The sequence below is a fragment of the Rhinopithecus roxellana genome, chromosome 18 (assembly GCF_007565055.1).
Source record: "Rhinopithecus roxellana isolate Shanxi Qingling chromosome 18, ASM756505v1, whole genome shotgun sequence".
In the NCBI taxonomy this organism is placed as follows: Eukaryota; Metazoa; Chordata; class Mammalia; order Primates; family Cercopithecidae; genus Rhinopithecus; species Rhinopithecus roxellana.
Genome location: NC_044566.1, coordinates 67,794,384 through 67,808,206, shown reverse-complemented (window position 1 = coordinate 67,808,206; position 13,823 = coordinate 67,794,384). Strand labels below are relative to the sequence as shown.

Sequence of the window (13,823 nt, the reverse complement as noted above, 5' to 3'; positions counted from 1 at the left end):
TTTTCTACGTAACAGTAGCAGTGATCTAAACCCCAAGTAGGAGAAACTTGGTTCTCCACTGAAATCACAACTTTTTCTGCAGAGGCTCACATCTCTGAGTCCATCTTGACAAGAATGAGAAAACTGATCGAATGACCCTAACTTTTAAAGTATAAACAATTACACCAGGTAATACGAATTTTCAGTAGCTCCAGGTATTTTAAGTTACATTAAAATAACTTGAACCAGCTGGGCGCGGTGGCTCACGCCTGTAATCCCAGCACTTTGGGAGGCCGAGATTGGCGGATCACCAGGTCAGGAGATCGAGACCATCCTGGCTAACACAGTGAAACCCTTTGTCTACTAAATATACAAAACATTAGCTGGGCGTAGTGGCGGGAGCCTGTACTCCCAGCTATTCGGGAGGCTGAGGCAGGAGAATGGCGTGAACCCGGGAGGCGCAGCTTTCAGTGAGCAGAGATCGCGCCACTGCACTCCAGCCTGGGTGACAGAGCAAAACTCCGTCTCAAAGAAAAAAAAAGACTAATAAAAAAATAAATAACTTCAACCTGTGATCACTTGAGTAGATTATAGATGAACAGACCAATAGTAATGCAGTGTATTTTTCCCTTCACGTATAAAGATACACACACACACAACACAAGGTGCACAAACAGTGCTTTAGGCCAATGTGAGCCATAATGTAAAAAACAAACAAAACCCCACAGAAACAAAAAAATGCTAACAACAAAATCCAAAACCATTTCACAGTGGTCTACTTGTTACTGCTACAACAAAAACCACACAAGAAAATCAACTTTCATTCCTTCTTCATGACAAAACAATGGGCTACAATTTACGTCTACTTTTGCATGAACCCGCTAACCTGCCGTGTGAGGGGTAGATTAAAGCCACCCAGGCTCCCATCCTCCCGGCTGGAGGGTCGATGAGGCCTGGATGGGGTTGTGGAGAAAGCCGTGAAAGGTGCCAGGTGCCGTCCTAACCAACCCACACACGGCCCTTTTGGGGCAGCTGCAGGAGGCCTGTGACGCAGTTTCCGGGACACCAGGATTGGATGCAGCTGAGCAAGCCTCACGCGCCCACCAGCCACCCTGGCCCCCAGCCCTCCCTCCAGGCTGCCTCCCCGCTAGGTGGGCCCTTGGGTTCCTCACCGGATGCTCTGGATACCCTCCTTCCACACCTGGTGCACTGGATTTCAGGGGCACCCCAGTGCTGACCCTTCCTTCCCATCCGCTGATAGGCAGACCGAGAGGTCCCAGGCTTCGAAGGCTCTGCCGCCATCGTTGTCTTCTTCTTCTGGAACAACCGCCGAGAGCTAGTCCCGGCAGCCCTCGCGGCTGCAACCAATCATTGGAGGCCAGCACCTGCAGCTAGCCAAACAGTGGGCCGGGAGATTAAAGCCCGCCCCCAAGCTTGCTCCTGATGGGGCTGGGGCTGTTTTCCGTTATCCTGGGAGGTACCACTCCTAGAAGGGGCGCCTTGTGGCCGTTAAGGGCAGTTCACTTTTACATTCTACCCGAAGAGTCACCACTTTAGCGCCTTTAGTCATCACAAATTAAAATGTCGCATAGTATTACTTACATTGTGAGTGACTTTCTAAATAATAATCATCTATATTGAAGCAGTCCCCTTTGCCTATTATGTGTCAGGGCCAGAAGCCCTAAACCTGTGTGCTGGGGGCATCCAGGGCTTGGCTAATAGGAGCTGGAGTGGATGAAGCTAATCAGTAGCCATTGCTGGGGTAGATGCAGTGAACGCTTTCAAATTAAGGAGTGCTCATCATTACTAACTGCTTACGCCTGTAATCCCAGCCCTTTGGGAGGCCCAGGCAGGCGGATCACGAGGTCAGGAGATCAAGACCATCCTGGCTAACATGGTGAAACCCCGTCTCTACTAAAAATAAAAAAAATAATAAAAATTAGCCAGGAGTGGCGGTGGGCGCCTGTAGTCCCAGCTACTCAGGAAGCTGAGGCAGGAGAATGGCGTGAACCCGGGAGGCGGAGCTTGCAGTGAGCTGAGATCGCGCCCACTCCAGCCTGGGCCACAGAGCGAGACTCCGTCTCAAAAACAAACAAACAGAAGGATTACTGCCTTCTGAAGAAATGAAGTCAGTATGGTCTACGGTGGTATGAAAAGTCTTCCTAGAGGATATAGGGTTTGCACTAGACCTTACAACCTAGGTAGTACTTACAGGAGTAAACAAGAAATAAGGGATTCGAAGAATAAAGACCACATCAGCGAGGGAAGGTAGATGCGAGGGAAGGTAGATGGAAGACACAGTGGCTTCTTGAGAATTTAAAGACCATTTAGCCAGAGTATGAGTTTCCTTAAAGTAAGCTTCTTTGGAGAGGTATGTCAGGGAAGAATTTCAGAGAATCTCGAGTGTCAGGCTGAGGAGTTTGAACTTTACTCTTTAAGCAGTAGAGTGCATGACACGTTTTGTGAGCAAGGAATGAAGTAATCTGGTAGAAAGGTGGCAGGTGTATTTCAAACAAAACGCCTGGAGGTGGCACAGTTGCCTTTTGCTGCTAAGAATAAAGCCTGCCCATATTCCTCATTTTCTTTTTTTTTTTTTTTTTTTTTTCTTTTTTTTAAGACGGAGTTTGCTCTGTCGCCCAGGCTGGAGTGCAGTGGTGCAATCTCAGCTCACTGCAAGCTCCGCCTCCCGGGTTCACGCCATTCTCCTGCCTCAGCCTCCCGAGTAGTTGGGACTACAGGCACCAGCCACCACATCTGGCTAATTTTTTTTTCTTTTTCTTTTTCTTTTTTTTTTTTTTTTTTTTTTTTTTTTTGTATTTTTAGTAGAGACGGGGTTTCACCGAGTTAACCAGGATGGTCTGGATCTCCTGACCTCATGATCCACCCGCCTGGGCCTCCCAAAGTGCTAGGATTACAGGCGTGAGCCACCATGTCCGACCCATATTCTCCTTATCTTTCCTGGGTCAGCTTTAGAAGCACTTTCTCCTAAACAGGTGAGAAATGAGACACACAGGGCTCTCTTCTTGAATACACAATTTTTATAAATTGCATCGGACCCACAGTGAGTGTCTTTTAGAAAGTTTCACCAAAACTGAAGAGAAATTCAGAGATCAAATGGCAGCAGCAGATCAGAGAAAGAATGTAGAAGAACAATGCAGTCACAGAGTTAACCCGCAAGCTGCCCTTAGCGCTATGCATGTGAAATCAAATCCACGGTCAAGATTAGGTTTCTTTGTTGTTGTTAAGCATATAACATATTTATTCCCAACATAAGAGTGGGATTAATAGAATAACACCAAGACAAAATATTAGTATTCTAAAACCAAATTAATCTATTGAATAGACGTATTTCAACATTTAACTAAGTTAACCCATTTAGTTACCTTCTCTAAAATATACACAACAAATAATTTATACTGTTTCCCATAATGGCTATACTAATTTACATTCCCACTAACTGTATAAGGGTTCCCTTTTCTCCATATCCTTGCCAATACTTGTTATCTTTTCTTTTTAAAAATAATCTCCATTCTAATTACCTTGTGTAATATCTCATTGTGGTTTTAACTTGCATTTCCCTGGTGATTAGTGACATTGAGCATGCTTTCACATACCCGTTAGCCATTTGTATGTCATCTTTTGAGAAATGTTTATTTAGGTCCTTGGCTCATTTTTTATTTGAGTTGTTTTCTTCCTACTGAGTTGTTTATGTTCCTTATGTATTTTGGATATTAGCCCCTTACCAGATGTATAGTTTACAAATACTTTCTCCCATTCCATAGGCTGTCTCTTTACTCTGTTGACTGTTGCCTTTGCTATGCAGAGTTTTCTGTTAATAGTTTGATGTAATCCTGTTTGTCTATTTTTGCTTTTGTTGTCATGTCCAAAAAAATCATCGTCCAGACCAGTTGACATATAGCTTTTCCCCCTGTTTTCTTCTAGTCGTTTTACAGTTTCAGGTCTTTTAAATCTTTAATCTATTTTGAGTTGATTTTTGTATATAATGTGAGAAAATGATCTAATTTCATTCTTCTGCATGTGGATATCTAGTTTTCCCAGCACCGGAATGACTTTTAAAAGGTATTCATTCTCTGTTAACATTTCTTTCTGGAAAACTTGTATTACTTGCATTTATATTCACATTCTTTCAAGTTTATTTTCTGCTTTGGGTAATGAGACTAGGCCCTTACCTTTTTGTCATAATCATTTTTCTCAGATATCCAGTTAATATACATTTTGTTTTACTCTTTAGGAGTCTCAATCACTACATCTTGTGTATATGTATATGCATGTCTGTGTAAAACAAAGACTATATATGTCTATTTTGAGATGGAGTCTTGCTCTGTCACCCAGGCTGGAGTGCAGTGGCATGATCTCGGCCCACTGCAACCTCTGCCTCCTGGGTTCAATCAATTCTTCTGCCTCAGCCTCCCAAATAGCTGGGATTACAGGCACACTCCCCATGCCTGGCTAATTTTTTGTATTTTTAGTAGAGAAGGGGTTTCACCATGTTGGCCAGGCTGGTCTCGAACTCCTGACCTCAGGTGATCCACCTGCCTCAGTCTCCCAAAGTGCTGGGATTATAGGTGTGAGCCACCCACGTCTGGCCGCGACTATCTTTATTCTTACAGAAACCAATCTAGGTCTGAGACACAATGACTTTACAGTCTCCTAAGGTTATGTTATTGTTTTCTTTTTAACTTGGTAGTAGGAAATGCTTCTCTCTCCCTCTCTCATTCCCTCACTCCCTTCCTTTTTTTCTTTCTTTGCTTAAATTACCTTTTTGGAGATTTCTGCCCACTCTGCAATCATTTTTGACTAGAGATAGTCCTATGATACATCTTTTTGAGAAAGTGTACCCTGATGTTTAAATTTCTAGAGATGACAACTACAACATCTTGTGATAGCTTTAAAAACTCTTGCTTCCCTCACCCTTATTTCTACCATTTCTTGATTCCTCTGTTTAACTAATTTAGAATGTGCATATTGGAGGTGTAATACCTTGAGAGTTGTGAAAATAAATTATGTATGTGTGGTTAGCAATTTATTTTGGTCCAGAAGGAACTACTACAGTTATTATATCTTGGTTCCATATGCTACATTAACAAAATATTTTATGTCCCAAAGGAATTTTTAAATTGTGTTTATGGGTTATGCTACCAACAATGTAATATTAGCTTTTCTCCCAGCTTAGTTTTCCCCATGAGAAGTATTCACTCAGAAATTACAATCTTGACCTCTTCTGTCTCCAAAACTCCAGAGATGTATGTCATGTGTCCTTACATTCATGGGCAATCTAAATCTCTTTTTCTTCCACAGTTACTCAATTCTAATTTAGAATGTAAGGGTTTTTTTTGTTTTTTTTTTGGTTTTTTTTGAGACAGAGTCTTGCTCTGTCACCAGGCTGGAGTGCAGTGGCACCATCTCAGTGCAGTGCAACCTCTATTGCCCAGGTTTGAGTGATTCCCCTGGCTCAGCCTCCCACATAAGTAGCTGGGACTACAGGTGCGCACCACCACACCCAGCTAATTTTTTGTATTTTAGTAGAGACGGGGCTTCACCATGTTGGCCAGGATGGTCTTGGATCTCCTGACCTCTTGATCCGCCCACCTCAGCCTCCCAAAGTGCTGGGATTACAGGCGTGAGCCACCATGCCCAGCCAAATGTAAGTTGTTTTTGATAGTGGACATCTATCAACTCTAACTTCTATTTCTTTTTTATTTTGCCTAGTCATGGTAAAGATGCTTGCTCCAAAAATCAATCTTTTCTTCTTTGGCTCACAGAACTCAGAGATACAATATACAAATACCATATGCAATGGTACTAAAATTTAGTGGTTAATCCCTGGTAGCTCACTAAAAGGGCTATCACTTCTTCAACCTTTGTGCTTTGCATTGGGTGAGGTTCAGGTTACTAAGTGCTCTGAGACAAACTGATCTCCTGTATCAGCTTCCAATTAGAACCTTCTTCTTACACCAGCCATTGATGTCATATCTATGGTGTATCTGTTTTTAAAATATGTTTTTCAGATATCCTCATTACTATAACAGAAGTTATTAGTCATGATGTCTATTATCATAAAAAGTGTTTATATTATAGCATGATAACGCATGGAACAATTGATTATAAAATAAATATGGTAAAAACTTGAGGTGGGTGGTCAGAGACCAGGGGAATCAATAAAGAATAAAGGGCAGATGGAAAGAGGCAAAGAGTGGGGAATGAAATGATCTTCCTGGAAAGTTTTATTAATCCATTCTCACACTGCTATAAAGAAATACCTGGAACTGGGTAATTTACAAATAAAGGAGTTTTAATTGGCTCATGGTTATGCAGGCTTTACAGGAAGCATAGTGGCTTCTTCCAGGGAGGCCCCAGGCAACTTACAATCATGGTGGAAAATGAGGGGAAGCTAGTGTGTCTTACATGGTGGCAGCAGGAGGAAGACCTCATGAGAATACTATCAGGCGACAGCACCAAAGGGGTGGTGCTAAACCATTCATGAAGGATCCACCCTCATGATCCAATCACCTTCACCAGGCCCCAACTCCAAGGCTGGGGATTATAATTCCACATGAGATTTGGGTGGGGACACTAATCCAAACCATATAAAAAGTGAAACATCAGAGCAGGAGGGGACATTTTATGTTCACAGAACTGCCCAACTAGAGAAGAGGAAATACAGAAAGCATTGTCATTCAAAATTTTATTTTGAGAACATTTATAGAAATACTGAATATATAACAAAATATCCTCTAAAATATTTCTGCTCATAAATTTTTCCAACTATTATATGTTCTTTATACTTAAGAATATTGTCGGCCAGGCACAGTGACTCACGCCTGTAATCTCAGCACTTTGGGAAGGGAGGCTGGTGGACTGCCTGAGGTCAGGAGTTTGAGACCAGCCTGGCTAACATGGTGAAATCCTATCTCTATTAAAAATACAAAAATTAACCGAGCATGGTGGCACACACCTGTAGTCCCACCTACTCAGGAGGCTGAGGCAGGAGACTTGCTTCAACCTGGGAGGCAGAGGTTGCAGTGAGCAAAGGTTGCAATCACACCACTGCACTCCAGCCTGGGTGACAGAGTGAAACTCTGTCTCAAGAAAAAAAAAAATATTGTCTTGGTAGAGCCCTGAATATGATTATATGCTTATCAAGTACAGTAGAATTTCAGCATGGGATTTATAGTTAGGAAGAATAAAGTGCAGATGGGGAGGGATGAAAGGTGTGAATCAAGGACCTTTCTGTATTTCTTTTACTTCCTTTTTTCCTGGAATCTAACACAGAAGATATGAATTCACCATTTCACTGTGGAACACGGCTTTCATTCTTGTTCTGGAACATGGCAGCAATCATTCTTCAATTAGATCTAAATGATTGAATTGCAAGGTGAACTGTCTTGGTGGCTAATTCATCTTCCCTCATCTCCAGCACCCTCTTTTCTCAATATCAAGCCATGTTCTTTTGTAAGGAACTGTATCTACTATCAAGCGGCCTGGAAATTAAGAGATCCAGTGTGTCTTCCAAGTCCTTGTTTCTATTTGGTGTCATCATGTCTTTCACTGCTACCCCACTGATCTGTTTTCCAAGGCTATACAAAGGAGGACTGCAAAAATGAAGGGCATGGCAGAACAATGTTACATATGGGGGAAGGCTTCGGTCAATTTTAAGTTATTCAGGAAATAGTTTTCTAGCTAATGGGTTGTCAAATTCTTTGCATCAGAAGCTTTTATCTGGTTGGTAGCTTTTAGGTGAGCTCTGTACTGACTAGCAATGGAAAGGGAACAGATGCCACAAGGACCTGCTCTAAAACCAACATCAACCTCCAGAAGTGGATCTGAGTGGTTTGATTTATGTCCATGACATACCCAAGTCTTACAAGGAGAAAGTAAGTTCAAAGGAGGACAAAAATGTATGTAAACTGAGTAATAAAGAAAAAAAAACCAACATAATTCAAGGTATACATTTTTTGGCTTTACTATGACTTCCACAGACACAGAAAACAAAACAAGGAAAAATTATGATCAATGTATTTCATCAGCTCAAGAAACTATATTTTTTCATGTAGTCAATTTTTAATCTTTATTTTAGCAGACAATATGTGAGTAATTTCTTCTACTAATAATTTCTGCTACTTATAAAGTTTATGCTAAACATTTGTTTTATATATTCATATATTACTTTTTGGCACTTACTAAAAATGTCACCAGTCGGCTAATGTCTGTCAGAAAATCTTCCCTATTTTTGGCCGGGCGCGGTGGCTCAAGCCTGTAATCCCAGCACTTTGGGAGGCCGAGACGGGCGGATCACGAGGTCAGGAGATCGAGACCATCCTGGCTAACACGGTGAAACCCCGTCTCTACTAAAAATACAAAAACTAGCCGGGCGAGGTGGCGGGCGCCTGTAGTCCCAGCGACTCGGGAGGCTGAGGCAGGAGAATGGCGTAAACCCGGGAGGCGGAGCTTGCAGTGAGCTGAGATCTGGCCATTGCACTCCAGTCCGGGCGACAGAGCGAGACTCCGCCTCAAAAAAAAAAAAAAAAAAAAAGAAAATCTTCCCTATTTTTATGACATTATATTATAAAAAGTAAAATAGATATTTATGTGTGACTTTACCAATCAAAAGCATGATATCAAATGGGTAGATTCAGGAAATGAGTTAAGCTACTAAAGACAGAAGATACTTAATGTCAGTAATTAATTCAATATACAGAAAGTGACTAAATTCCACAACTATTTACAATATTAAAATAATGTAAATTGTTATTTGTAAGTAATAGCAAAACATGTTGAATAATGGTGATTTCAAATGTTTGCTTTGCATACTATTTTAACGAGGAATGACTTTACCTATAACCAAAATATGACTACTGAAGGTAAAACAACATAATTATCTAAACGTATATAGCAATACTATAAAGCAATATTAGATCCATGAATAAAGTAATTTGGCTCCTTGTGGGCATTTTTTTATGACCTGTAGGAACACCTTATAAAGTAACCTAGAAAGGAAAATGTGATTAAATTCAATTGCATTTGACAATTAATAGAACACCTTGTCCAAAGTCTAGGCAGAAAATTTCAGAGACAAAACTTTTCAGAAAAACAAAACTTAATCCTTTGCAAAAACTTTCAGAAATAAAAAGCAAGTATTTTCCAAAACTCTATCAGGGTGAATTTAACATAAAAGAGCTTAACTAGGTTTCCAGATGCAGAGCTAGAAGGATCACTGATGTAATCCAGTATGGAATTTATTACATATTTATATGTTCTTGCTTAATCTATTCAAGGGCTTTCCCATAAACATATTCTAAAATACTGAACAACTCATATGTTCCAATCAGTGTGAATAAGCTACCAATTTGGAAAAATTTGTAATCATGGTGAGACAAACTCTTAACTACTGCTAGTGGCAATACCTATTGGTGTAATCTTTTTTGAGAGTAAGCTGACAAAATGTTTAAAAAGACACAGCCATGTTTATTCCCACTAATTCAGCAATTTCAGCTTTGAGAATACTTCCACAGGAAATGATCAAAAACCAAACAAAAATGAAAACTATATCATAACAGTGTTTATTGTTTATAAAACAGAAAATAGGAATTTAAATCCGTATCAATCTGTAACTGGCTTAGGAGATCACAGTATATCAATTTGAGAAACATAGCTGTCAAGTGGAAAAAGACAAATAGAGATGTTATGTATCTATACAGGGAAATGTATGTGATATACAAGTGAAAACAGCATAATTCTAAATTATATGTAGTTCTCAGTACATGCAAATACTAGAATGTAATTATGTAACTATATAAATTATATATGGGAAAAAAGATTGAATAATGCAATCTTATTTTATTTTATTTTTTTTGACAGGGTCTCACTCTGTCACCCAATTTGGAGTGCAGTGCCGCCATCATGGCTCACTGTTGCCTGGACCTCCAGGGCTCAAGCTATTCTCCAGCCTCAGCCTCCCAAGTAGCTGAGGCTATAGGCACAGGCCACCACACCTGGCTAATTTTATTTTATTTTATTTCTGCAGAGATGGGGGCTCAACATGTTGTCCAGGCTACTCTCAAATCCTGGTCTCAAGCGATCTGCCTGCCCTCGGCCTCCCAAAGTGCTGGGACTACAGGTATGAGCCACCATGTCTGGCAGCAATCTTTATTGAATAATACAATTGTAGGTAGGAACAGGGATGACTGTTTTTACTCCAAGCATCATATAATGTTGTGGTGGGAGATACATACTTGTCTCCTCAGACGTCTTCTGATTGCATACCACCTTCGTGCACAGCACAAGGTCCTGAAAGAAAATGAAACAAAAACACAGAGAGATGCAGAGGCAAGAAACAGAGAGGCGCTGCTTGCCTTTCTAAAGGTGTTCTGATTCTTTACATGTGAGACCTGGCCTGCATGTCTAATCTTGGGGTCTGTGAAAAAAACAAAAGCAAAACCAAAACTCTTACGTTCTTATTATGAATTCCTTTAGTTTGTCTTACACCAGTTTGAACTAGATTAAACCAAGAACCAAAACTAAGACAGGTTTAATAATTTCTTTTTTCTTTTCTTTTTTCTTTTTTTTTTTGAGACAGTCTCGCTCTGTCGCCCAGGCTGGAGTGCAATGGTGCAACCTCGGCTCACTGCAAACTCCGCCTCCCAGGTTCAAGTGATTCACCTGCCTCAGCCTCCTGAGTACCTGAGATTACAGACGCCCGCCCCCAAGCCCAGCTAATTTTTGTATTTTAGTAGAGACGGGGTTTCACCAGATTGGCCAGGCTGGTCTCAAACTCCTGACCCCAGATGATCCACCTGCCTCAGGCTCCCAAAGTGCTGGGATTACAGGCATGAGCCACCATGCCCGGCTAGTTTTCATATTTCTGCCACAATCTTTAACTTGTATTTTTTAAAAGAATCTGTACTCCACTGTACTCCAGCCTGGGCAATAGAGCAAGACTCCATCTCAAAAAAACAAAACAGAACAAAACATTTTTAATGGGGGACAAGATCCTTTGTATTGATTTCACTATCTACTAAAGAGCCACAGTGGCCTAAGAAATTCCATGTACAAAACAATCCACAATCTTTTGCTCCACAAATGACCCTTCTACTCTAGCTTAATTGGTCTTATTACCCACAGATATTCTCAGACCCATCTCAGGCCTAGAATTGCCTCCATCTCCTCTCTCTTCCTCAACTCCTTGCCTTTCTTCCAGGCAAGCACAGTTCATGGACTGAGTCAGTCCCAACGTCCCTGGCCATCAGGTAGGGTTCCCCCTCTGCCTCTCCAAGCACTAACTGGCTCTCCTGCCCTTTGAGCACCAAACTATTCAGCACTGAAGTGTCTCTTTTAATACAGGTCATGTGTGATGCTAAATTGTTTATTAAGTACCAGGAGGCCATGTGTTTCCAGAGCCAAACACAGCATCCCACACTTAGGTTCTCAATACAGAGAAGAACTTTTAGTTCATTTCTTCAGTTACGTCCCCTATTCTTCTTCACGTGAAAATTTAAAAAGGGATCACAAATATTAGTCCTCTGATTTATGATGTTTCAGAAGTTCTATTTGGCCAGAACCTTCTTTTTTTAGCATCAACATTGTAATTATTATCTTCTTGGTTAGACTGGAAAGTCCGATTGGAGGGGCCCTTATATCATCAGTCACATCCCCAATCCCTGATACTCATTAATGAAAGAAATGTCCCTTTCAGATTTGACCTGCATGCACAGTACTTCTTGCCCAAGGAGAAGGACATATCTGGGCAGTGTCCTGGGCGAGGGGGGAGTAGCATGAGATGATGGGGGCTAAGGAGGGAGAGTGGGAGGGCAGAAACCAGACTAAGTAAGGCCAGGCAAGCCACACCGAAGATTCTGAAAATGGGAAATGGCTAAAAGTCTAAGCAGGGAACCAACAATCCAACTTACATTTAAGACTACTCTGGCTGTCATCTGGAGCAGGGGTCCCCCACCCCTGGACCAGTATCGTCCCTGGCCTGTTAGGAACCTGGTGGCACAGCAGGAGCGAGCATTATCACCTGAGCTCCGCCTCTTGTCAGAACAGTGGCTTCCATCCACAGTGCAGGACAAGGCAGCTGCAGCCTCGGCGGGCCGTCTGTGTTCCTCCAGATGACATCCTTTAATTATCTTGATGGCCAAAGAATATTTCTTTGTGAATATATATTACAGTTTCTTGATCCCTTCATCTGTGGATGGGCAGGAGATAAAGCTTTTAGGAGTCCACATGCCTGAGATCACGCAGTATGGGACTTTCTCCACCAGGCTCATTTTTTTGGACCTAATGTCCTCTGGGTTTCTCCATATGGCTGTGGATGACAGGATTTCCTAAAGCTTTATGGCTGAAGCATATTCTGTGTGTATCTGTATGGCAGTTTCTTTATCCCTTCAGCTGTGGATGGACAGGGCTGCTGTACATTTGGCCTGTGCCAATGGCCATGTGGAAGTGGGGACTCTCCTGGTGAACTGAAAATACCACATTGACATTGGTGATAAACAAAATGGGACGCCTTTGAGAAGGTTGTACATTGCCAGGAAGAGATTTGTGGCATCATTCTGCTGGAACGTGGAGATCTACGGCAACACTGCTCTCCACTGTGCTGTCCTATCATGAGAGGACATTCCTGGTAGAAAAACTACTTTTCCGTGATATGGATATTGAAGTGCTGAACAATGATGGAAACACACCACTTTTACTTGCTGCAGTTTGCAAAAGACAGCAAATGCTGTAATTTTTGGTGAAGAAACAAGCAAATGTACATGCTGTTAATAGGTTAGGAGGAACAGTCCTCATGCCTGCTGTACATTATGGCTCGTTAGGTAGAGTCGGCATTCTTCAACAAAATATTGCTGTCTTTATTCAAAATATGTATGTACAGACAGCAAACAATTATGCCATTTCTGGTGCTTTGACTAGCATTCAACAACAAATTTTGCAACATAAAAAAGAAGATACTTGAAAATGGTCTTCAAAATGACAATCCAGAAGCATCTAAGAATGCACGTTTGAAAAAAGGAGGAGCAAGTGCAGAAGATTCAGGGAGTTCTGACGAATCTGCATTAAGTATTTCAAAGAACTGTGTGTTGATTCGTGCCGTAAACTAGATAATGAAGACTTGACTTTTACTAGCAAGTAGTATATAACCCTGAGACTGCTTCAGAGTCTTTACTTGAAACTTCATATAAAAAAGAAGAAAAAACATGGTCAAAGGAGAAGGGCCTCCTGTAAAACATCTTTCCTTGAAGCCTACCACTGAAATGGAAGAGTCGGTTGTGAAGAATGCAGTAAAAAGAAAGGATGTACAAACATCTAGAGCAGAACGAGACTTAGAAGTGACTTCAGAGGAAGAACAAGAAAGGCCTGAGAAAAGTGAAAATAACCACAGGTTGAAGGAGGAAGAAGCACAAAAGTAAAAAAAAAAAAAAAAAAAAAAATAGAAGTACCAGAAAACCTATATAATGGTACATCTGCTGACGATGATGATGGATTAATGCAACAAAGACAAGGTGCGAAAACTTACCATCAGCAATTTCCTAGGAAGGAGAAATTATGACAGGCCTGCAAAGAAAGCATCGAAAGAAAAAGGTCAAAAAGCGAACACATTTTAGGGATGGCCTTGATGACTTAATTTGGCCGTCTGAACAATACAAAATTATCTGAGAGAACTTCTTGTCTCATGGAGTTTACTTTTTAGGGCATTGAATTTAATTCCAGCTTTAGAAAGTTGTTCAGTAACTAATTGTTATCTTTTACCTCAAAAAAACAAAAAACAAACAAACAAAAAAGTGTGCCAAAGGACCTAAGCAACACAGCATCAACTAAAGGAA

At 41.1% G+C, this 13,823-nt stretch overlaps 1 protein-coding gene across 2 annotated transcripts in view; it reads right to left on the bottom strand.

Moving 5' to 3' along the window:
• The window catches only part of RNF17 (ring finger protein 17), a 128,560-nt gene extending 115,026 nt beyond the window's left edge, over positions 1-13,534 (bottom strand). The window contains exons 1-2 of one of the 2 annotated variants that reach the window (XM_030922126.1): positions 13,517-13,534; positions 10,233-10,287 (exon numbers count right to left, since the gene is read on the bottom strand). In XM_030922126.1, coding sequence (XP_030777986.1) covers positions 10,233-10,287; positions 13,517-13,519 — 58 coding nt within the window. In that variant the 5' untranslated portion in view covers positions 13,520-13,534. Of the gene's footprint in view, positions 1-1,151; positions 1,307-10,232; positions 10,288-13,516 lie in introns of those variants that run through there. The other variant, XM_030922127.1, reaches the window with a different exon arrangement.
• Positions 13,535-13,823: the final 289 nt, after the last annotated feature.